The following is a 22,211-nucleotide window of genomic DNA, read 5'->3' as shown; positions in this document are numbered from 1 at the left end:
GGGGACTTGGTGGGGCTGATGCCACTTCTTCCTGCTGGGGCCCTTCTAGGGGCCAGCCATCCTTTGCTCCACCTCGCCATCCACAGGCAGCGGGATGGCTTGTGACCACTGCTGTGGTTTGAATGCAGGTTGTCCCCCAGAAGGTCATGCGTTGGATGCTTGGTTCCTACCTGCTGCTGTTTTGAGAAGTTTTAGAAACTTTAGGAAGACTGTGGAGGAAATCGGTCACTGAGGTTGTGTCCCTGGGGGAAGAGGGTCACCCTTGTCTCTGCTGTCAGCTTCCCGCCCACTCTGAAGGGAATAGCCTTTGTACATGCCCTCCACCATAGCCTTCTGCCTGCCTCCCTGTTAACTCAGGGCCAGTGGAGCCAAGCAGCCACAGACCGAGCCCTCTGAAACAAAAAACCCTGAGCCCAAATAAATAGCCACCGGCTTAGGCTGTTCTATAAGGCATTTCCGCACAGCCATGTAGAGGGAGCTTGTATAACCACCGTGTGGGGTTCATAGGTGAGTATCCAGCAGCGGTGACCCCCTCTGACCACAGCCCACTGAGATCACCTCCTCTCGGCCGCCACTTCCGTGGCCTGGGCCTTACCGCCTCTAGACCTCGCCGGGCTTCTCCAGTGTGACATGTCTCTGATGAATCCTAACTTGTAAGATTCCCCAGGAGGGAAGGACAGGGAGATATTTCCTGGTGGCTTCCCTCTAAGGGACATTTTTTTTTTTTTTTTTTTTTTTTTGGAGGGAGGCTTCAGGTGCCCTATGGCAGTGACGTGAAAAGGCCAGGCCCCGGTGTGGTGAGCCTGACCGTCTGCACAGAGCCCTGGAGGCTGGGTCAGATCCTTGCACTCCTCAGTCTGTTGGGTGTTTTCCTTTCATGCCTGTCACAACCAGGTGACTGGGGCTGGAGGTAGGACTGGGCTGAGCTGGCACAGCTGGAGAGGGAGTAAAGATGCTTAGCAGCTGTTCTGCCGGTGGCCCTGCCTCTGGCTTTTCCAGCCTGCAGCTGGGACTCCCAGGATCCAGGTGAAGTGACAGGTTCTGCTGGGCTCATGAGGCCGCTTGCTAATGGAGGGAGGTGTCAGATCTTGGCCAGTTAACTTGTAAGTCCTGTCTCATGGCAGAAGCTAATGTGACTAAATTGTGCAAATTTAATTAATGGCAAAAACTTGATGGCCGGTGAGTTTTTCCACAGGCCAAAGGAGGGGGTGGGGAAGCAGAGGGCGCTCTGTGCGAGCGCAGTGAGGTGGACCCTCTCTCTGGTCTGTGAGCCCATTGCTGCTGCTCCTACGGCCCTCCTCTGTCCCCGGCCCCGTATCTGCACCTCTGGCAGCCAACTTGGCGTGTTTGGATGGAAAGAGATTGCTAGTGGACCAGAGAGAATGGTGGGCTCCTAGGCAGTGCTGTGCTGTGCGCATAGGCTGTGGAACTCTGAGAATCTCCTCCTGGTTTTATTTGGGACTCCCAGGAACCGGCCCCCCACCTCCAGCCTCCACACCTTTCATGGCTCCTGAGGCAGAAGGTGAAGCTACCTTCTATCAGTGCTAAGGCCTCTGGTAGAGAGGACACCTACTGTGAGACCATGATAGGATGGGAAGGGTGGGTATTTCCCAGTATGTGGCAGCCAGGTGTGCAGTGGTTCAGGGTGGCGTATATACATCCCTCGAGTTGGTGCTTGGCAGGTGACATCACATCCCCCCCATACACACACCCTGTTGTTAGTTTTCTTCTATATGTGAGCCCGTTGCTCCTAACAGCATTGACTCATCTACCCTCCGAGGCCTAGGGGCAGGACGGGGCGGGTGGCAGCCTGCTGGACTCAGGAGAGCATCAAGAGCTGGGCAAGGGTTGTCTCTCTGCATCTACTCCCTGCTTTCCAAGATTGATGACTAAGCTTAAACCCTTCTCATCACATTGAGAAATACTGATATTGGCTTCTTTAAAGTGTTAATTTATTAGCCTCCCTTTAAAGAGGGACAGCCTGGGAGGTTACTTATCCCACACTCCTGAGGGTAAGGCACATTGCTGGCTGCCCGGTGGGTCAGTGATATGGCCGGAGACGGTGTAAGCAGAGGCCGTATCCCACAGCTGCTTGCTACAGGCAGCTAGGGGCACAGTGGACTGAGTCAGGGGTCCCAGAGGCGGCAGACATGGTTGAGTGGCCTGGCGCCCTTGATCAAGTGCTGGGTATACCCGCTTAGTGCTAGATCCTCGCACCGTGAGGGATGGACTTGGGGCTTTGTGGCCTGGATTTGGTAGGCAGAGGTGGCTGGTCTGAGGTGTCGCCAAGCCCTTGACCATGATTTTCCTTCTGCTTCCTTTGAGGATCCATTCCAAGGAGCATTTCAAGGAGAAGTACGCTGTGGATGACGTCCAGTACACAGACGAGGTAAGTGGCTGCCCTGGTTTCTCGTCCTTCCACTGCCAACAGTCTTGGGACACTGCCACTGGCTGTAGGTGTCACTGTCACAAGAGCCCCAGGTGAGAAGACTTGGATGTGCCTTCCGGCCCAGCAGTGTCGGGTAATGTGAGTAGACGTGTGAGTGTCGTCCTGAGGCTGTGAACCTGCCCCGTGTCTAGGCAGACGAAAGGGCTCTTTCAACTTGCCCTGCCTGCCGACAGAGCAGGGCTGACTGAGGCGGAGATGGAGCCCGGCTAGGAGCTCCAAGGCCTGAGTGAGCAAAGTCCTCTGCTACCGTGGCCACTGCCTGGCACACAGGAGGCCTCTCTGCTTCATCCCTGGGCGATGGCCCAGCTCCATGTCCTACTGGATAGAAGTCAGCACCTGCCACCAGAGATCTAAGCTGGACCTGGCAGCATCAGCTGGACAGGGCACTGTGGCCGCTTTGCCCTAGAGAGCTCGACAGTGGACACATGCTAAGAGCTGGGGCTGGGGCTGCCAAGCCATGAAAGCAGCCTAGCTGCCTGTCAGCAGATGAATGGAGAGAGGAGATGTGCTGTATTCACACAGTGCAGTGTTATTCAGCCACGAAGTCATATGCAGGAAATGTCTTCATTGGTGGCACTGGGGACCTTCCTGTGAGTGGAAAGAAAGCCAAATGTATAAGTTTGACCTCATATGTAGAGTCTGGATCAGTGGTTTGCCTTTTTTTCCCGGGACAGGGTTTCTCTGTGTAACAGTCCTAGCTGTCCTGGAACTCACTCTGTAGACCAGGCTGACCTTGAACTCACAGAGATGCTCCTGCCTCTGGCTCCCGAGTGCTGGGATTAAAGGCGTGTACCACCACGTGGCTCTGGATCAGTTGTTCTCCATTCAATCTGCTAATGCTGTGACCCTTTGATACAGTTCCTCCTGTTGTGGTGATCCCCCCAACCATAAGATTATTTCCATTGCTACTTCCTAACTAGAATTTTGCTACTGCTTTGAATGATGATGTGACTATCTGGTGACCTCTGTGAAAGGGTCATTTGATGGACAGAGGGGTTATGATCCACAGGTAGAAAACCCCTGGCCTAGATTCTAGATTAAAACCTACCTGCCTGTCTGTTTTGTGTGGTGTGAAAGCAGGGTTATTTGGGAAGCGGAAGGGGGCCAGTGATGGGAGGAGACAAGGAAGGACAATGGAGAATGTGACAAAGGTCTGTGAGATCACCCATGAAAACATCGCAGCGAAGCACAATTATGTGCTATGGGTATGCACGAATAATTTCTTTGAAAGACCATGCTGAAGAAGAGGTAGCGGTGGGAGAGGGGAGGAGCTTGAGGGCTGGGGCTGGGGTTCCAGAGGGAAGGTGGTCACAGCACGGGATCTGTCCAGTGGAAACCAAGCAGAAACCCCTTCCCTCTGGGCAGGACACAGCTATTTTTTGGGGTGACAGCACCAGGTGAGGAAGCAGGTTTGGGGGGACCCTAGCCAGGTACAATGCACTGTGCAGAGCCTGCCGGTCTCTGCTCGGCGTTTTGTGCCTGGGGGCAGACAGCTCTGCTTGACCTTGGATGGACCAGCTTCGGCCCCTTCCTGTACACAGGCCTTGAGCCTGTAGCTCTGGAATGTCCCGCCTCACAGTCTCCATCCCTCGGGGCCTGCACTGACCCACATGGGTGCTCTCAGGATCGCTTGTGGACACTACCGCTGTCTGGCTTCTGAGCTGCACTGGCCCCTGGTTGTTTGCCTTGCCATGACTCCACCTAGCAGCCCAGGGCGTGGGATAGCACCGGAAGTGACTTGATAGATGAAGTCACTGAAGCAAAGTAGTTCCCTGTCAGGTTCCCAGGAGAATGTTCACATACTGTGCCACAGTCTGTGTCTCAGTACCTTCTGCCCTGTTGGACCACAGAGAGATAGGCAGTTTATTGTTTTTTTCTTAATTTATTTATTATTTTTATTTTATGTGCATTGGTGTTTTGCCTGCGCGCACCTGGGTGAGGGTGTTGGATTTCCTGAAATAGGAACTACAAACAGTTGTGGGTGCTGGGAATTGAACTCAGGTCCTCTGGAAGAGCAGTCAGTGCTCTTAACCACTGAGCCATCTCTAGAGACCCAAGATTATTTTTTCTGCAAGGTTTCTAATAATTATTAGTGTGTGTTTTAAAAAGATTATTATTTTTAAGTATGTGTGTGTATATATATATGTATATATGTATACACACATACACACACACACACACATATATATAAATGTGCGGCGCATACGCGCATTGGGTGCAGTACCTATGGAGGCCAGAAGGGGGCATCAGATTTCCTGGGATTATGATTTACAGGTCATTGTGAGCTGCCCTGTGTGGGTGCTGGGGACTAAACTCCAGTCCTCTGAAAAAGCATCAAGTTCTTTTAAACTAAGCCATCTCTCCAGCCCTTATGGTATATATACATTATATGTACATACTACATGTTCATATTTATACACTGTACTTTGATCATACATCCATTTACTGCTTGTCCTGTCCCAATTCTGACCCTCTTCCTCTTCTCAAATAGTTCCCTTTCTACTTTCCTTTTCTTTCTTGTTTTTGTTGTTGTTCTTTTTTTTCCCCCCCCCTTCCAGGCAGGGTCTCTCTCTCTGTGTGGCCCTGGCTGTCTTGGAACTCCCTCTATAGACCAGGCTGGCCTCAAACTCACCGAGATCTCTTACCTCTGCCTCACTAGTGCTGGGATTTCTGTTTTTGTTTTTAAGACTGGGTTTCTCTGTACCGTCCTGGAGCCTGTCCTGGAACTAGCTCTATAGGTAAGACTGGCCTCGAACTCACAGAGATCTGCCTGCCTCTGACTCCTCAGTGCTGGGATTAAAGGTGTGTGCCACCCCACTGCCCGGCTTCCTTCTACCTTCTTACCTTTTCCTTCCAACTGCACATTCCTCATATGAGGGAAAACACACCATGTTTGTCTTTCTGAGTCTTGTTTGACAAGGTGATCTCTGCTGCTGATGACATAATTTCATTCCTCGTATGGCCAAATAACACTCCATTGTGTACCAAATCTTCGTTCTCCATTTGTCTGCTGATGGGCACCTAGGCTGATTGCACATCACTGCTGTGAATTGTACTACAATGAATGTGGGTCTGCAAGAATCTCTGTAGAAAGCTGACTTAGCTTCCTTTGGTATATATACCTAGGAGTGGTGTAGCTGGCTCATACATAGTTTTATGAAGAGCTTCATCCTGATTTCCATATTGGATGAACTCGTTTATTAAAGCCCTATCTGTAGTGATAGGGTTCCTTTCCCTACACATTGAGAGGCAGCTTTTGTCATGCGGCTTCAAGCTTTTAAGGGTGACCCATGACATCTAAGCCTGTTACAGTGTAGCCAGTTGTACTTACCGCTCTCTTTTTGTGTGGCTCTGTAACAGACTGAATGTTTATTCGGGTTCTCCTAATGAGGTCGTTTGCTACATTGTATCTCTAGGCACTAGCGGAGACGTTCATCCTTCACCCTGACCTTACTCTGGTGCTGCCCTTTGGCCATGCGTCTCCATTACCCTCCCACCCTATAAAGTGCATCTCAGTGGCCTTGCCCTTGTGGGTCTTGAGCGTGGCCTCTCCCCTTATCAGACTGGAGGGAAAGCTAGGATAGGCCCATCTCAGGGTTGTGAGGTAGATTCCTGCCTTGGGCTGCCCCCCCCCCATGCTGAGTAAGAACCCTCTCTGGGCTGCAGCCTCATAGATTAACTGGAGAGAGGGGGAATTCAACTCCCTTTCCACTGTGAGGGAAGGAAGGAGACCTCCAGATGTGGGACAATAGAGGAAGAGGAAGTGTCCAGATGGGAAAGCCCATAGTGAGGGTACAGACAGGCAGCCACTAGGCCGTCTTGCTCTTAATCTTTTAAGGCAGAATGTTAAATGAAGGCATCGATAGAGGTCAAAGGCAGGGCCTCTTTAGGGTTCTGGGGTACTCTGAAGGAGCATTCATTATCGTCATCGATCAGCTCTCTTGATCACTGTGATTGTTGTTCTATGCTTTCGGTTTCTCTGCCAGAGAGAGAACTGAGGGCCTTGGGCATGCTAGGCTGACCCACTCCCCCTGCTTTGACTGTTGCCCTCCCAGAGCGCCCACACACACATACACACACACACACACACACACACACACACACACTAGGACAGGCACTTTACTCTGGGGTTGCTCCCACCCTGTTCCATGGTGAACGACTTCTCCAACCCCATCTACAGACTAGAAGGTCAAGACTGAGAGTAAAAGGCCTCATCTGTGGCCCCACAGCTGGGGTGTGGCAGCATTGCAGTGACCCCAAGACCTCCAGATTCTAGAGGCTGTCCTCTCCGGCTCTACCCTTGGCCTGTCGGAAGTGAAAGGCTGACCTGCAGGAGGCTTGCTTGTGCAGAGGAGACCCAAGCTTCCAAATGCCCATAATTTGCTGAAACTGGGAACGACCCCCACTCAAAGGAGCAAACCGCTGCGTTGAGCCCCACGGGCTACAAGCGTTTTGTGATGTGGGCAGCACTCAGGTTTAGTCCATCATGGGAGGTGACAGGAAACTCCTCAGGCAGGTATTCCAGGCCAGTTCTGAGGTGCCAACCTAGCGTTGGCCATCTTTGTAAACCACACAGCTAGCTGCAGGTGCGTGCTTGCTCTGAAAGAGGGTGGGAATGGCCCCAGGTCATAGCCGATCTCCTTAAGGTCTCTTAAATAAATCCAGGTAGCAGAGAATGTAGCTCAGTTGGTAGAGCCTGGCATGCAGGAAGCCCTGAGTTCAGGGCCTAGAATTACATTACTGAAACATGGTGGTACACGCCAGTAGACTGGGCCCTTAGGAGGAGGAGGCAGGAGGATTAGAAGATCAGAGTCATCCTTAGCTGTATAATAAATTCAAGGTCTGGGCTACATGAGGCCTTGTCTCAAGAAAAAAAAAATTTGCCTATGTTTGTGATGACAGACCTGGGTCCCTTCTCACAGAAGAGCCAGAGCTTAATTACTGGGAAGAGGTCACTCAGGGAACCCCCCTCCCCGGAGGGGCTCCACAGCATTGCGATGTGCACTTGGTATAGAAGCTAGTGTCTAACTAACTGGGAGCTGGCAGGCTGGAGGGTGACTTTTGTACTTGCTTTATGGTGCTGGGCAGATGTCCGAGGGTCCCAGGGTCAGTTACTGCTGTAGGCAGGCACGATGTAAGAGAAACGGCCACAGCTGCCCAGGGGTAGATGATGCCTGCGCCTCAGCATCCTTGGTGTTGGAGGCTTCGGGAGAGGAGTCTATGATGGGACCATGGTTGCTGCCTTGCTCTGAGGGGCTGCTACATAGTATGATTGTTCAAGAATAGTCAGGCATCCATATTGTTAGTGCTATTTAAAAGCAGATTCAAAAATGTAAGGGCATTTCAGGCCACTGGTGTGCACTGATGTTTTGGGAAACTACCATGAGTAATGGTTTGTTTTCAAGCATTTCAGTGCTTGGGAGGCAGAGCCTCTGCATGCTAGGCCTCATGGGCTTTCTCAGCAACACAGGTGAAGCGTGTCTAATTCCTTCATTCACAGTGACTCACTGGCTTGATCAGAGTCCTGGTTAGGAGCCTGTGTAAGGTTCCCTTGGGGAGCTTCTGGATTGTCCCCAGGGCAGGATCTGGGCTCACAGGGCTCTGATAAATTCTTTGGTGGCAGCCTGTCCACCTAGTCAAGGCTGCCTGGGAAATGGATGCTGGCTGTGGCCCACAGCAAGGCAAGGGGCATTTAACAGTCCCGCTGGGGAGAGCAGATGAGTCCCTGGTGGCATGCGCTCCTGGCAGTGAGGCCTGGAGTTGTTAGAACCATACTGTCTAGTCCTGGGGCTACATTCTGAGCCAGCAACACAAAACCTCATCTTGTTTCCTTAATTTTTGAGGCATGGCCTCCAGTCAGTGTGCTGATGAGCGCAGCACTAATGGGTCTCCGCAGGGAAGGCAGATGGAGCTGCTGGTCTGGGAGACGTTCTGCAGCCGTAGAGGTAACCAGGGCCCACTCAAGCAGCTGTGATCAATAAAAGATGTCACTCTGCCAGGACTCAGTGATGCCTAGCCTGCTCTCAGAATCTGGCTCCATGCATTTGAGCACCAGGCTTGTAGTGAGGGGGCTTTCTCCTCCATTATTCCTAACCAGCATGTCCAGAGAGCCATTGCGCAGAGAAAAACCATCAGCCTGCACATTTGTTATCCAGCTCCTCTCTCCCAAGGACAATAGCGGATACAATCCCCAAGTGCCTCCTCGCTCTCTGATTCTGCCGCTGTAATTGACGGCATCGTTGTGTGCTGATGAATGTAGACCCTTCATGTCAACGAAACAACACACCCAGGGCCTGACACACTCGGCTCTGTTGGTTTTAATGAGCCTCCCTCCCCTCCAGGAGGAGCAGTGGGAGGATGGGACTCTGCAAGCCTTCATTTGTGTAACACAGAGGCCAAGGGCTCAGTCATTCTCCAAGCCTTACTGAGTGAGGGGAGGTAGAGACTCTACCTGGAGCCATTGCTTGTGCCCAGATGGCTAGACCATGGTTGGCATAGAATACTGACCTTTGACTCTCTCAACTGGGTTACTTGGTTTCTAAATTTTTTCTTTTTATTATTACCCTTCTATCCCTTTGTCCTTACCTTCATTGTAAGATAGGGTCCCTTGGAGTCTATGCTGGCCTTGAACTTGTCCTATCTCTTCCTTCTAAGTTCTGGGAAAACAAGCACATACTATTATTCCTGCTCATTTGATTTTTTTGTTTGTTTTGTTTTGTTCTTTGGTAAATTTCTTTTTCTTATGAGATAAGGTTAAACTCACGATCCTTCTGCCTCAGCTTCCCAAATGCTGTAATTATAAATGTGAGCCACCACACCATATCAGGGAAATAAACCCTTCAAATAGCATAATTATATATATGCAAATATATATAAATTATGTATAAGACTATACATACCAGGATGCTCACACAGCATTATTTATAATAATTCATCACTAGAAATAATTTACATGTCCAGCAGAGGGAGAGATTAAATAAATGATGCTGAGGCCTTTAAGAGACTTTCTTATAGCCACATGTTAAAATCTGGGCTTTGCTATTTCTTTTTAAAGTGTGTGTGTGTGTGTGTGTGTGTGTGTGTGTGTGTGTGTGTGTGTGCGCGCGCACACACAAGCGTGCGTGCATGTGTGCCTGCCTGCCTATGGAGGCCAGAAGAGGGTGTTGATTCTAGGTGGTTGTGAAGCAACTGATACAGGTTTTAGGAACCAATTTAGATCTCCTAAAAGAGCAGTCAGAGCTCTTAGTCATTGTAACACCCTTCTGTCCTGGCTTTGCTATTTACTAACTGAATTTAGGTAAGTTCTATAGCCCTCACACAGACCATTTTCATCTGTGCATCCTGGACATCTGTAGCAGCATTTTTATGGGTGGGTAAATGAGGTGATGTGTGTAAGATGACTGACATGGGCCATAATCAAAGACGTATTGAACATTTGCCATCCCCAGTGGTAGTGCCTGCTAAAGATTGCATGTTTGAAGAGTATTTAATGACAGGAAATAAGCGAAGCGTATAATTTCATATGATCCAAATGTCATTACAGTTCTCTGTTTCTGTGCACAGAGCTGAACTGTCTCTGGAGATGGCAGGTGTGTCTTCCCTTTCATGTCTTTCAATATGTCCCGGCTTTTCTCTGGGAGCCTTTTAGTACTGAAAAGTGTGTATACTTATGTCAAAACCTATCAAAGTATCCACCTTAAATATGTGCAGCATCAAGTGTTTCGGCAAGTGTAGCCATCTATTCCAGAGCCCACCTTCCTCTTCTGTGTTGATGGTGTCAGAGAACTTATGGTGGGGGGAGGATTACAACCTGTGTACAGCCGACCAGAGGGCCGGATTGCTCCTGGCAAGGTGGTCAGCACCCTGGGGTACAGGGTTCCTAGCTGGTGGATGCTGGGTGCTTTCTTGGGGAAATGGATGGCAGTCAGCTGCGGGTGGACAGAGAAGGGAGTGACTGAACCTGCTTGCAGGGCAGGGATGGGGCTCAAAGCAAGTAAGATGTGATGGAGTAGTCAAGATGGTGGCCGATGATCCAGCCACCAGTGAAAGTGAGCAGAGAGTGGCCAGGTGCAGCATGCAGGGGCAGGGAGAGGCCTGAGGGGGTGGGCGTGGAAGCCAGAGCAGAGTTGAGGGATGCTAACTCTCCTTTGTTTGGCCCAGGAGGACGGTGGCTGGCAGGGAGGGAGGCATCTACCCTGAGGATGGGAGCTGTTGGGGCTGGTGTCTAATGGGATGATGGATCTTTCAGGAGGGCAGGGAGGCTGCACACAGGTGCTGGCCTTGAGAGGGGGATGGTCTGGCTCTTTGGAGCCAGAGATCTGTGTGGTGTCTGGAGGCGGGTCACCTGATGAGGAGTGTGCTAGGGTTAGCTTTGCACCCTCTGTATTCCTCCATAGCCACAGGGCTTTCTGGAGTTCCTCCACCTCTCTGAGCCTGAGTTTCTTCATCTTAAAGAGGCACGGGCATGGTACCTGCTGCACGGATGAGTGATGTCATCAGTGGGTGATGATGGTGTGTCATCTCCATTCCACTTTGTTGATGCTCGGATTGGTCATTTGTTGCTGTGACAGAAAGCCCGGGAGAAACAACTTGAGAAGGGGAAGGTTTATTTTAGCTCAGATTCAGAGTGTCAGCCCGTCCTAGGTGCGGTTTGTGATGCCGGGAGCACGTGGTGGTGAGTGTTCCTATCACAGCAGACTGGGAAGCAGAGGAAGGCAGGACTCAGGGGCCTCAGGAATGTTCTTCCAAGGCTGCCCTGTGGCCTGCTTCTCCCAGCCAGACAGACCCCACCTCCTGAAGGACTTGCAGCCCTCCAGATAGTGCCACAAAGTAGCACTTAATTCCGTCTGAGACATTTCCCATGCCACCCTTAACACTGCAGTAAAGAGGGCTTTCTTTTGGTTTTCAGATTGCCAGTGTCCTGACCTCCCAGATGCCCTCTGCTCTCCTCACCCTGGTAAGTGGCTGGTGTATGGGAGCTATGCCGTACTTAGCCCAAGGAGATGCTTATAGGGAGCTAAACACTTGTGCCTGCTGCTTGGAGGGTTATATAGTTAGGGGCCAGCCTGGGCTAAATAAGACCTGGCCTCAGCAAAAGATACTGAGAAATGGCCATCTGTGATAAGTAGGGACACGTGTGTAGTCCTGATGGCTGCTGTGCCTAAGATGCCATCCTCAAGTCTGCATGGGGGGCACTGTGCCTGGTTTAACCAGCATTCCTGGTTAAAAACAGACTGGGAGATGTAACCGTGTCCTGCTTAGGCTCATGGCATTTCAGGTATAGATTGTCACTCTTTATTCACACCTTGAATCCACTGTGATAATCCAATTTGAAAATCACACTCTTGCACTTTAAGGAGTGCACAACCTGGGGTGGGGCGGGGTTGTGGGGTGGGGCGGGGTTACGGGGTGGGGCGGGGTTGTGGGGTGGGGAGGGATTGTGGGGTGGGGTGGGGAGGGATTGTGGGGTGGGGAGGGATTGTGGGGTGGGGAGGGATTGTGGGGTGGGGGCGGGGGTTGTGGGGTGGGGAGGGATTGTGGGGTGGGGAGGGATTGTGGGGTGGGGAGGGGTTGTGGGGTGGGGGCGGGGTTGTGGGGGTGGGGTGGGATTGTGGGGTGGGGAGGGATTGTGGGGTGGGGAGGGATTGTGGGGTGGGGCGGGGTTGTGGGGTGGGGCGGGGTTGTGGGGTGGGGAGGGATTGTGGGGTGGGGAGGGGTTGTGGGGTGGGGAGGGGGTTGTGGGGTGGGGTGGGGTTGTGGGGTGGGCCGGGGTTGTGGGGTGGGGCGGGGGTTGTGGGGTGGGGCGGGGTTGTGGGGTGGGGGCGGGGTTGTGGGGTGGGGAGGGATTGTGGGGTGGGGAGGGATTGTGGGGTGGGCCGGGGTTGTGGGGTGGGGAGGGGTTGTGGGGTGGGCCGGGGTTGTGGGGTGGGCCGGGGTTGTGGGGTGGGCCGGGGTTGTGGGGTGGGGAGGGGTTGTGGGGTGGGGAGGGGTTGTGGGGTGGGGAGGGATTGTGGGGTGGGCCGGGGTTGTGGGGTGGGGAGGGGTTGTGGGGTGGGCCGGGGTTACGGGGTGGGGCGGGGTTACGGGGTGGGGCGGGGTTACGGGGTGGGGCGTGGTTGTGGGGTGGGGCGGGGTTGTGGGGTGGGCCGGGGTTGTGGGGTGGGCCAGGGTTGTGGGGTGGGCCAGGGTTGTGGGGTGGGCTTCTGGTATGCAGGCAGGGCTTGGGAGCATTGTTGTACATTTGCCTACCTTGATGGTAGGGCTCACACACAGAGCCCTTCTTGCTTCCAGAATGACCTTCTCTCCTTTGCTAATGGATTTATACAGAAATACCCTCCACACCCACACCTCACACCCCCACCCCCACTTCCTCTTGTTCTCTGTGCTAAGGTGCTTTCTGTGGCTAAGCATGGAGGCTAGCTGCCATGATTACAGTCAGAGCTGGCCCAGTGTGTTTTATCTGGGATTGCAATTGGACAGGGGTCAGCTTGAATCTCTCTCTCTCTCTCTCTCTCTCGCTCTCTTTCTGTGTTTCTCTGTGTAGCTTTGAGAAACAGGCTGGCCTCAAACTCACAGAGATCCGCCTGCCTCTGCCTCCCAAGTGTTGGGATTAAAGGCGTGCGCCACCACCGCCTAACTAGCTTGAGATTCTTGAGAAAGCTGTGTCTGCTGAGTGTCTCCCTTCTCTGGGTGGCTTGCTGTGCACCAGGGATGCTGTAGATGCAGTGTGAATAGAGTGCTCTGACCCATCCTGACCGTCCTTGCTGTGCACCAGGGATGCTGTAGATGCAGTGTGAATAGAGTGTTCTGACCCATCCTGACCGTCCTTGCTGTGCACCAGGGATGCTGTAGATGCAGTGTGAATAGAGTGTTCTGACCCATCCTGACCATCCTTGCTGTGCACCAGGGATGCTGTAGATGCAGTGTGAATAGAATGCTCTGACCCATCCTGACCGTCCTTGCTGTGCACCAGGGATGCTGTAGATGCAGTGTGAATAGAATGCTCTGACCTATCCTGACCATCCTTGCTGTGCACCAGGGATGCTGTAGATGCAGTGTGAATAGAGTGCTCTTACCCATCCTGACCGTCCTTGCTGTGCACCAGGGATGCTGTAGATGCAGTGTGAATAGAATGCTCTGACCCATCCTGACCTGTCCCTTGCTGTGCACCAGGGATGCTGTAGATGCAGTGTGAATAGAATGCTCTGACCCATCCTGACCGTCCTTGCTGTGCACCAGGGATGCTGTAGATGCAGTGTGAATAGAGTGTTCTGACCCATCCTGACCGTCCTTGCTGTGCACCAGGGATGCTGTAGATGCAGTGTGAATAGAATGCTCTGACCCATCCTGACCGTCCTTGCTGTGCACCAGGGATGCTGTAGATGCAGTGTGAATAGAGTGTTCTGACCCATCCTGACCATCCTTGCTGTGCACCAGGGATGCTGTAGATGCAGTGTGAATAGAGTGTTCTGACCCATCCTGACCGTCCCTTGCTGTGCACCAGGGATGCCTCTGCTTCTTCTTCCTCTAATTTTCTTTTTTCTCTTTTTCTTGATTCCTGTTTGTATTCTTTGAGACAGGATGTCTATATAGCACAGGCTGGCTTTGAACTGGTGATCCGCCCTTCTCAGTGCCCCTCCCCCTCGTGCCACAACTACAAGCATGCACCATTGTCGCTGGATTTCAGTTTTTCACATTGCACTAGGGGAGAAAGGCCCAGCTTAGAGTTACCCTGCCATGGAGCCTGTTGGTCAGGGAAAGGCTAGGGGCGCAGGATGTGCTGGGCTGTGGGACAGGCCTTGTGTGACACACCCGTTCTCACACCGCCCTTTTCTCCCCACAGCGTGGTGTCAACACAGATAGTGGCAGTGTGTGCAGAGAGGCCTCCTTCGAGGGCATCAGCAAGTGAGTCCCTCCTTCTTACCCCTCTTACCATCGTCAGCTGACCTTTCCCAGGCTGGCCACATGCCAGGGAAGCGTGCTAAAACGGATTTGATCAAGTGTTTGGAGGAAACGTGTCCGTCTTTTACCTTAAGGAAAGCACCCCTCCTTGTTGGGCTGCATCTTGGAAGAGCCCTGGGAGCCCTGGGCTCTGTGTGGCGGGAGCAGCTGTTTTCTTTCTTTTGTTTTTTCCATTGATCGATTGGTTGTGTGTGTATGTGGGGGGTGAGTGTACGTGCCATGATGTGTGTGGAGGTCAGAGGACAACGTGTGGGGCTGGTTCTTTCCTTCCACCACGTCTGTCCTGGGAATTGAACTGAGGTTTGCAGGCTTGTTGGCAAAGCTTGTTTACCCTTTAAGCCACATTGCCCACATCCACTGCCTAGGCTGGCCTAGAATGCCACGGGCCTGAGCTTTGTAGTTTTGTTTCGGTATCAATCCCATCCCCAGTCCTGGGCCAGCCCAGTTCTCAGCAACTCCCAGGGTCTCCTGCTGCCCTAATCTTTTACTCACTCCCCAGTTAAAAGCTCTGGGTTGAGCCCTTAATCCCTACTCAGGGAACTGGCTCCTTCTCTGGGCAAGAGGGTAATAGGTCTACCTCCTTGTCACCCCTCACCCATGTCCCCAGAGAGTGCTGCCTGCTAGCTGCACCACGTGTGTCACCAGGCCAAACTGGATCCTAGGAGATGGGCTGCTACCCTTATAGTTGGGCCCTTGAGGCAGCAAGCAGCCCCAGCCGTGGTCCTGCACGTGAGCCACAGTGTCCCCAAGCACAAGTTCTCTATAACTACTCTGTCCTCTGCTGTCCTTTTGTGGACTGAGGTGGTACCGGAAAAGCTCCTAATGACTATGTATGAGGCTCAGCCATGGAGGGATCTGTGTCTGTGCGATGGAGGAGTGATTAGCAGGGATTACGAGCTCATGAATATGCATCTTTCTCCAACCTTAAGAGCTGTGGGGCAGGGGCACTGGCCATCCAGTTTGCTTCTTACAAGGCACAAACTGCTGCACCCTCTTGGGGATTTGCCATAAGTGGCCTGGTGGTGATCAGCCCAGCTTGCTGAAATGCCAGCTGCCATGTCACTGCCTTCCCCGTCTAATACCCCCCCTCCCCACACTGCCAGGTCTACGCCCCAATATCCTGCTCACCTTTCTTATGCTTCTGCAGCCTCTGCCTGGGCTTGGCCATGTGGGAAACACCCTGGCTCACTGACTGGCCCTGTCACTTTGGCATGTAACACAGCACTGCTTGGGTGACAGGGACCAAAGGAGACTGTTGGGGGCTAGAGCCTTCATGGTAGCTCAGATCCGTTACCCGTGAGCCTTGGTCTCGCCAGCTGTGTAGTAGCCAAGCGGACCCAGCACGGTCCGAGGCCTGATTCCTATTTAGCTGTAAGCTGCAGCATCTGGACCCCACCAGAGGATGCTGAGTTTCTCCCAGGCCGGGGTCTGGTGGATTCTGTGACTGGTGAGGTTCTGGGGTGAAGCTGGAGCAGACCCTTGCTGCACTGGGAGGTTTCACTAAGACCAGCAGGAGGGACCCACTTGGCCATCATATCACTACAGGCCAGAAGGGAGGCCTTATCCTGTCTCACTGAGAGGGTCCCCTGCAGCAAACTCCAGCCTTGCCCCCCTCTTGGCGGACCCCAGCTTTTGCCCCTTGCTCCTCCCCTGAGTCTTTTGGGTCCTTCTCAGAACCCTGGGGAGCCTGCAAGCCGTTACCCCACAGACTTCTTGAGGCTTGTCTGTCTGGTTTTGTTCTTGAGACAAGATCTCTCTCTGTAGCGTAGGCTGGCCCAGAAGTCACAAGTCTCTTGCCATAGGTGTGCACCACCATGTCCAGCTTGTCCAGCTTGGAGACCTTCTCATGAGAGCCAGGGATTGCTTTACCTTCTCACAGTCTTCCCACTCAGGGGATGCACATACATGGTGGGGACGGCCTGTGGTGTTCCCCAGGCCACATAGCAGCTGAGCTGGCTTTGTTTCCACATCCATGTGATGAGCCGCTGGCCAGAGTCTGATGCTGATCTCTGTTTTGGAGTGTATGGCCTATGTGGAGAAACAGATAGGCCGAATAGATGTTTATTCAGGGAGAAATCACTTATAACATCCTGGTCCCAAGGGTGCCTCTGGATGCTCTCCTGTCTGCCTCCCGCCAGCAAGAGAGCCCTCCTGGGCTGCTCCTCAGACCTAGTTCCCCCAGGTCACATCTGCCCCTGTCTCCACCCCAGTGGGCGTGGTCAGTGCCACAGATGCCGGGGAAGTGAATATCTCACTACAATGTATGGTACCCACACTCCCTCCCCTCTTTGGTGCAAAGTAGGCTTGTCCTTTACACCCCTTTCTATGGGCCTCACCTCTCACTCTGTCACCCTTTATGGAATTTTCAGGGGTTTCTGTGCTGGGACAAGAGCCTTCATCGGGTGTCCACTACCCTAAGTGCCATGAGCACTGACGTGGGGTCCTGGCCATTGGTTCCAGTGGCCCTAGCTCCTTCCAGTTAAAAGTCTGTGACCCTGGGCTCTGGCTGTAGCCCAGTCCCTTGCCTCTCGCCAGTCAGGTAGCTAGCATCTCTGTGTTCTCACCTACTGGTCTCTGGGTCAGGCTGGGAGAGCCCTTGTCTTCCATGGCCACCATGACTCAGGATTCCACTTACCTGCCTGCGGCGTGTTCCAGCTGTTTGCTGGATAATAATAGCCTGTTCCCTAAGCAAGATAAATCTTGCCGTTGCCCTAGTTTCCCGTGTGCAACTGTTCTTTCCCCTCTCACCTCTCACTGCCTGGATGAAGCTCCACATTCCTGGGGTTTTTGTTTTCCATCCCTTTAAACGTCTCTCTTGAAGTGCCTCCATCTTGGATCTCCGTTTGACCTTCTTCCTGGAAGGGTACTCAGGCTCGGCTCTCTCTGTATGTCCTGACAGGCCTCTCAGGCTGCTGTCTGCCTTTGGCCTGCATGAAGGAGGGGCAGCAGTAGCCTTGGTAGTCTACCCTTCCCAGACCCAGCTGTGATCCAGCCACGCAGTTGGTTTGTGACCTCAAAGTGTGGCTTCATGGGGTTACCTACCTGGGGAACTGTCCCACGTGTGTAGCCGCAGGCCTTCCTCAACTGCCCAGGACCAGAGGCAGGCCGCCTGAAGCCCACAGAAGGATGTATGCCCCTAGTCTGAGAGTGGTGGGAACAGTAGATGAGCAGCGGGAAGAGGGAGGTGGAGGTGAGGAAGGCGGTAGATATGTCCCAGGTCACAGAGATCGTGCTAGAGTCACAAGCCATTGGGCTCACAAGAGGCTATGGCTTCTGATTATTTTGTGGTCTTTGTGTTCAGTGAGGAGTCTGCCCATGGGGCCATGCTTAGTCCTGTGGTCTCAGTGTTGGGTGAGGAGTCTCCCTAGCCCATGGGGCCATGCTTAGTCCTGTGGTCTCAGTGTTGGGTGAGGAGTCTCCCTAGCCCATGGGGCCATGCTTAGTCCTGTGGTCTCAGTGTTGGGTGAGGAGTCTCCCTAGCCCATGGGGCCATGCTTAGTCCTGTGGTCTCAGTGTTGGGTGAGGAGTCTCCCTAGCCCATGGGGCCATGCTTAGCCTCTGTGATCATGGTGTTGGGTGAGGGGTCTGCCCATGGGGCCATGCTCAGCGGCCCTGTTGGATCAGAGACAAGTTCCAGGGAGCGTTTAGAAAGAGGCCTCTGCATGAACTCAGGGGGACATATGGTAGACAGGAGCCAGGGGCAAGGACTCATTGTGAGGCCCTACTGTGGGTACAAGAGCTGTTCTGCAGCTGGAGCTGGAAGAGGCAGCGATAGAGGGGACAGATCTGCAGTGAAGAGGACTGGAGATGTCTTCCTGTGAACTCTGGGCACCCAGGGCCCCTGGCACACTCAGCTCCTCTAGCCCATGACCAAGCCAGATGGATCTTTGCTAGTGTCTGAGGAAGTAGATTTTAGGTCAGAGTTTCCTGAGACAGGGAAACTGACTATGAAGATTCTATGGGGTATGCATGTGGCCTGAGTTGAGGGTCACCTATCCATCCATCAGAGTCAAGACATATAATGGGGATGCTTCCCAGGCACGATACCATCCCCCTTCCAGACAGGCACAACCTGTGCCCATGAGTTCTGGGTGGAGACAGCAAATTACAGAGTTTGCCGTTTCATGCCGTCATCTGAGAGAGAAATATGGTCCTTATTTCACATCAGCTGGCTATTGAGAATAAGCATATTTCTTATCTTTTGGCATTTAGTTAAATTGCCTTGCATATTTGAAGACAATTGGTTACAAATTAATTCCATTTAAATAAGCAGTTAAATATGAAATGCTGAATTTGGGACTTGTTAATGCAAGGACATTAATATTCAACGATGTGAATTTTAAAGCCCAGGAAGTTAGAGGGACATTATTAAAACTTGACAATTTAGAGCGAAATGCCAATTTGTGGTTTGGGGGCCATGACTTTGGGGTAACTGTTAACTTGCATATCAAGTTAATATTTAGGATTGGATTTCAAATGATGACCCATGGAAATCTCCATGAAGGGAGAATCTGCCCCAACCCCCTACAGGGGATGGTAGTGCCTTCGTAGTTGGGTGGGGAGTGCGTCCTTCGGTGGGTTGGAAACTCTAGGGTGGGGGTGGGGAGTGGACATATTCCCATTAGTGAAAGTGTTACTAGCACTGAGGCCACACTGTGATATTTAAATCTCGTCACTTAGAGTTAAATCTGCCCACACTGACTTTTGGACTCCTCTGTGTGTCTGAGTGTGTTTGTCTGGGATTCTATGTGTCTGTGCCTTGGTCTGTGTGTGCCACCTAGGTCTGCATGTCCATGTTTATGTGTTTGTGGATTTTTCAGAATGTGTGTGTATGTCTGTTTCTAGATGACCCTGTGCTATATACGTCCGCCTTTGTCTGTGCATATGGAATAATTCCTCCATTTGGTTTCTGCAGTCTCACTAACAGTTAACCACAATCTGAAAATACTACTTGGAAAATTCTAGAAATATGTAATTCATAGGGACCCCAAGTTGGTGCTCAAGGCCTTCAGGATAGGACACCCATTGAAGGCTCCTGTTCCAGCAGAGGAGTCCCTGATTATGCAGTGGGTGACAGAGTGAGAGGTGAGGCCTAAAGAAAGGAGGCATTTGGGGACAGACATGGGATGCTATTCACGGGCCAGGCGTCCCAAAGCACACATCCCGCTATTGACTCTATTCTCAGCCCTCACTCACATCCTGCAATTTTGAGAGGGTCTCACTGTGTAGTCCCCTTACCTCAGCGCCCTGCATGGCTGAGGTTGCACGCGTTGCTATGCTTGGCCAGTTCATGAGTTTGTGTTGTTCTGGGATCCCATCTTGCATGATTTACCCGGGGCATGTGACACTCCACTGCCAGTCTCTCAGTAGCTGTTTCTGTTATCAAATCAGCCAGTACTTGTGTTCAGATAGCCACTATTTTACTTATAATCAATTTTCCAAAGCACAAGTCTATTGATGCTGGCAATCTTATTATAGTATGTTGTAATTGTTCTATTTTATTATTACTTATCACTAGCCTCCTGTTGTGCCTAATTTGTAAATTACATTTTACCATAGCTATTCATTCTTAGGGGAGGGAACCATGATGTATCTAATATTCAGTCCTGTCTGTATTCTCAGGCATCCACTGGGGTTCTACGAATGTGTCCCTCCTAGGACACAGGTGACACCTCTGTCCACCTGTTTGGTCTTGGGTATCTCTCGTGTGCACATCTGGCTGTGTCTTCTGTCCAGTCTTCTAAGTTCACAGCTGTCTTTTATGTGTGTTTGTGCAGTGTCTGTGTGCTGTCATCCTTGCTGCCCATGCATGCACATGTGTGTGCTTGTGCAGCCACGTCTGTATGCACACGGCATGGGCACAGTGTGAAATGTGTGCAGCAGGCTGTTGAGTAGCTAGTCCAGCCCTTCCCCTACGGCAACAGTTGTGAGATGGGAGGGGCGTCTGTGTTGTCTTGATCTATGTGACCTGCTGCTAGATCTGCTGTCTTTAATCTCTTTGATACTCCGCAGGTGGGACTTTGATTCTTTTGTCTCAGATTTGTTTATTTTTATTTTGTGTGTATGAATGTTTGCCTGTGTGTATGTGTGTAAGGCAGTGCCCTTAGAGGCCAGAAGAGGGCACTGGATCTCCTTGAGTAATAAGTGGTTGTGTGCTGGTGCGTGCTGGCGACTGAGCCCAGGGCCACTGTAAGAGCAGCAGATGGTCTTAACCACTGAGCCATCCCTTAGGCCCAGGACTTTCAAGCTGATGTAGAACCAAGAAACTTCGCTTGTACTTCAAGATCTCCGAATCTGCAGAGATGAATCCTCTAAGGCTGCTGGTACCTTTTCTCGTCCGTTCCTGCTACCTGGTGTCAGGATAAGGCTATTCCTTATCGGCTGTAATTCCAGTAAAGAGGCCATGGAGAGTCCCTGGGCTGTATGAAATCAGGGATTCACAGCTCTGCCTGTGCCTCTGCGGGGGAGGGGAGTCATGGACTCTAGAAGGCCAAGGCTTACCCATGGGTCCTCTGCTGGTTCTTGTGCTCACCGGGTTGAATGGCCATCATTATCAATTTGGGAACATTTGCATCACCTGAAGGCAGCCCTGTGCCCTCATGAAGTCAGTGTCATTTCTCCAGGCCCCTCAGCCAGTGCAGCTCCTAACGGCCCGTCTCTCTGTTCACCTGACTGACACTTGATGACAAATAGAGTCATGCTCCTTTGGAGTTTTTGCATCTGGAATCTTTCTCCTGTCATTGTGTGTGTGTGTGTGTGTGTGTGTGTGTGTGTGTGTGCATGCGTGTGTGCATGCGTGTGTGCGCATGCATTTGCATGCATTGTCACATGTGTATGTATGCATGTGTCTGTTGGTGAATTTTTAAGGCATTACAAGCAAAAGCTACATTTATGCTATCTCCATATTTGCCTGTATGGTCACGTTTACCTGTGACCCCCTACTAAAGTTTTATTTTTATTCATGTCTGTGTATGTTTGTGTGAGTGTATACATTGGTATTCAGTGTTTGCAAAAGGCAGAAGAGGGCATTAGATCCCCTGGAACCTGAGTTACAGGAGCCACCCAAAATAGGTTCTGGGAATTGAACTCCTTTCTTTTGGAAGAGTGATATACACTCTTAACAACCAACCATCTCTCTGGCACCAACCACGGCCTTTAAAAAACCAAACAAAAGGTCCTCTTTTTAAGCACTCACTCGTGTGTGTGTGTGCATGTGTGATTCATGGTGCACATGTGGAGGTATGAGGACAGCTTGCAAGAGTTTGTTCTCTTCCACCAAGTAGGTTCCAGGAATCGAACTTAAGATCTCAAGCTTACAGCAAGCGCCTTTACTCACTGAGCCATCTCCCTGGTCCGTCCATGCCTGTTTCTTCTTCTTGTAGATTCCCTTCACCCCGTAGTGCCCTTTCAGCCTGAAGGAATCCTTGTAATGTACTAGAGATAATTCCCCATATTTTGTTTATCTGAGATGTTTCAATTCTCCATTTTGTTTTAGCAAAGCAAGGAGACTATTTTGAAAGGATTTGCCATAACCATAGTGAACAGGGTCCAAACAGCTATCTGTCTTCTCCTTCATCCCCATCTTCTTGGGAGCTGATGCCTGCTTCCTTGTAACCCTTCTCTAGGGCAGCCATACCCTCCTGGCCTCAGAGAACTCACCTCTTCCATGTTCTTACACTGACACCAGTGTAAAAAAGTCCCCTTGGCATACACCACGTCAATCCCATGGTCCATGCAGGCCCAGGCCTCCACAATGGCAGGCATGTTGCTCAGAATATGCATGGCACGTAACGCACCGTAC

The 22,211-nt window shown here is 51.7% G+C and overlaps 1 protein-coding gene across 2 annotated transcripts in view; it reads left to right on the top strand.

Annotated features, from left to right (window-relative positions):
• The window catches only part of Pepd (peptidase D), a 131,347-nt gene that overhangs the window by 15,785 nt on the left and 93,351 nt on the right, over window positions 1-22,211 (top strand). For both annotated transcript variants that reach the window (XM_051207287.1, XM_051207286.1), the window contains exons 4-6: window positions 2,326-2,389; window positions 11,358-11,405; window positions 14,292-14,353. In XM_051207287.1, the coding sequence (XP_051063244.1) occupies window positions 2,326-2,389; window positions 11,358-11,405; window positions 14,292-14,353 (174 nt within the window). The remainder of the gene's footprint in view (window positions 1-2,325; window positions 2,390-11,357; window positions 11,406-14,291; window positions 14,354-22,211) is intronic.

The sequence above is a fragment of the Phodopus roborovskii genome, unplaced genomic scaffold, assembly GCF_943737965.1.
Source record: "Phodopus roborovskii unplaced genomic scaffold, PHOROB, whole genome shotgun sequence".
Lineage (NCBI taxonomy): Eukaryota > Metazoa > Chordata > Mammalia > Rodentia > Cricetidae > Phodopus > Phodopus roborovskii.
This window is presented reverse-complemented; position numbering and strand designations above follow the sequence as displayed.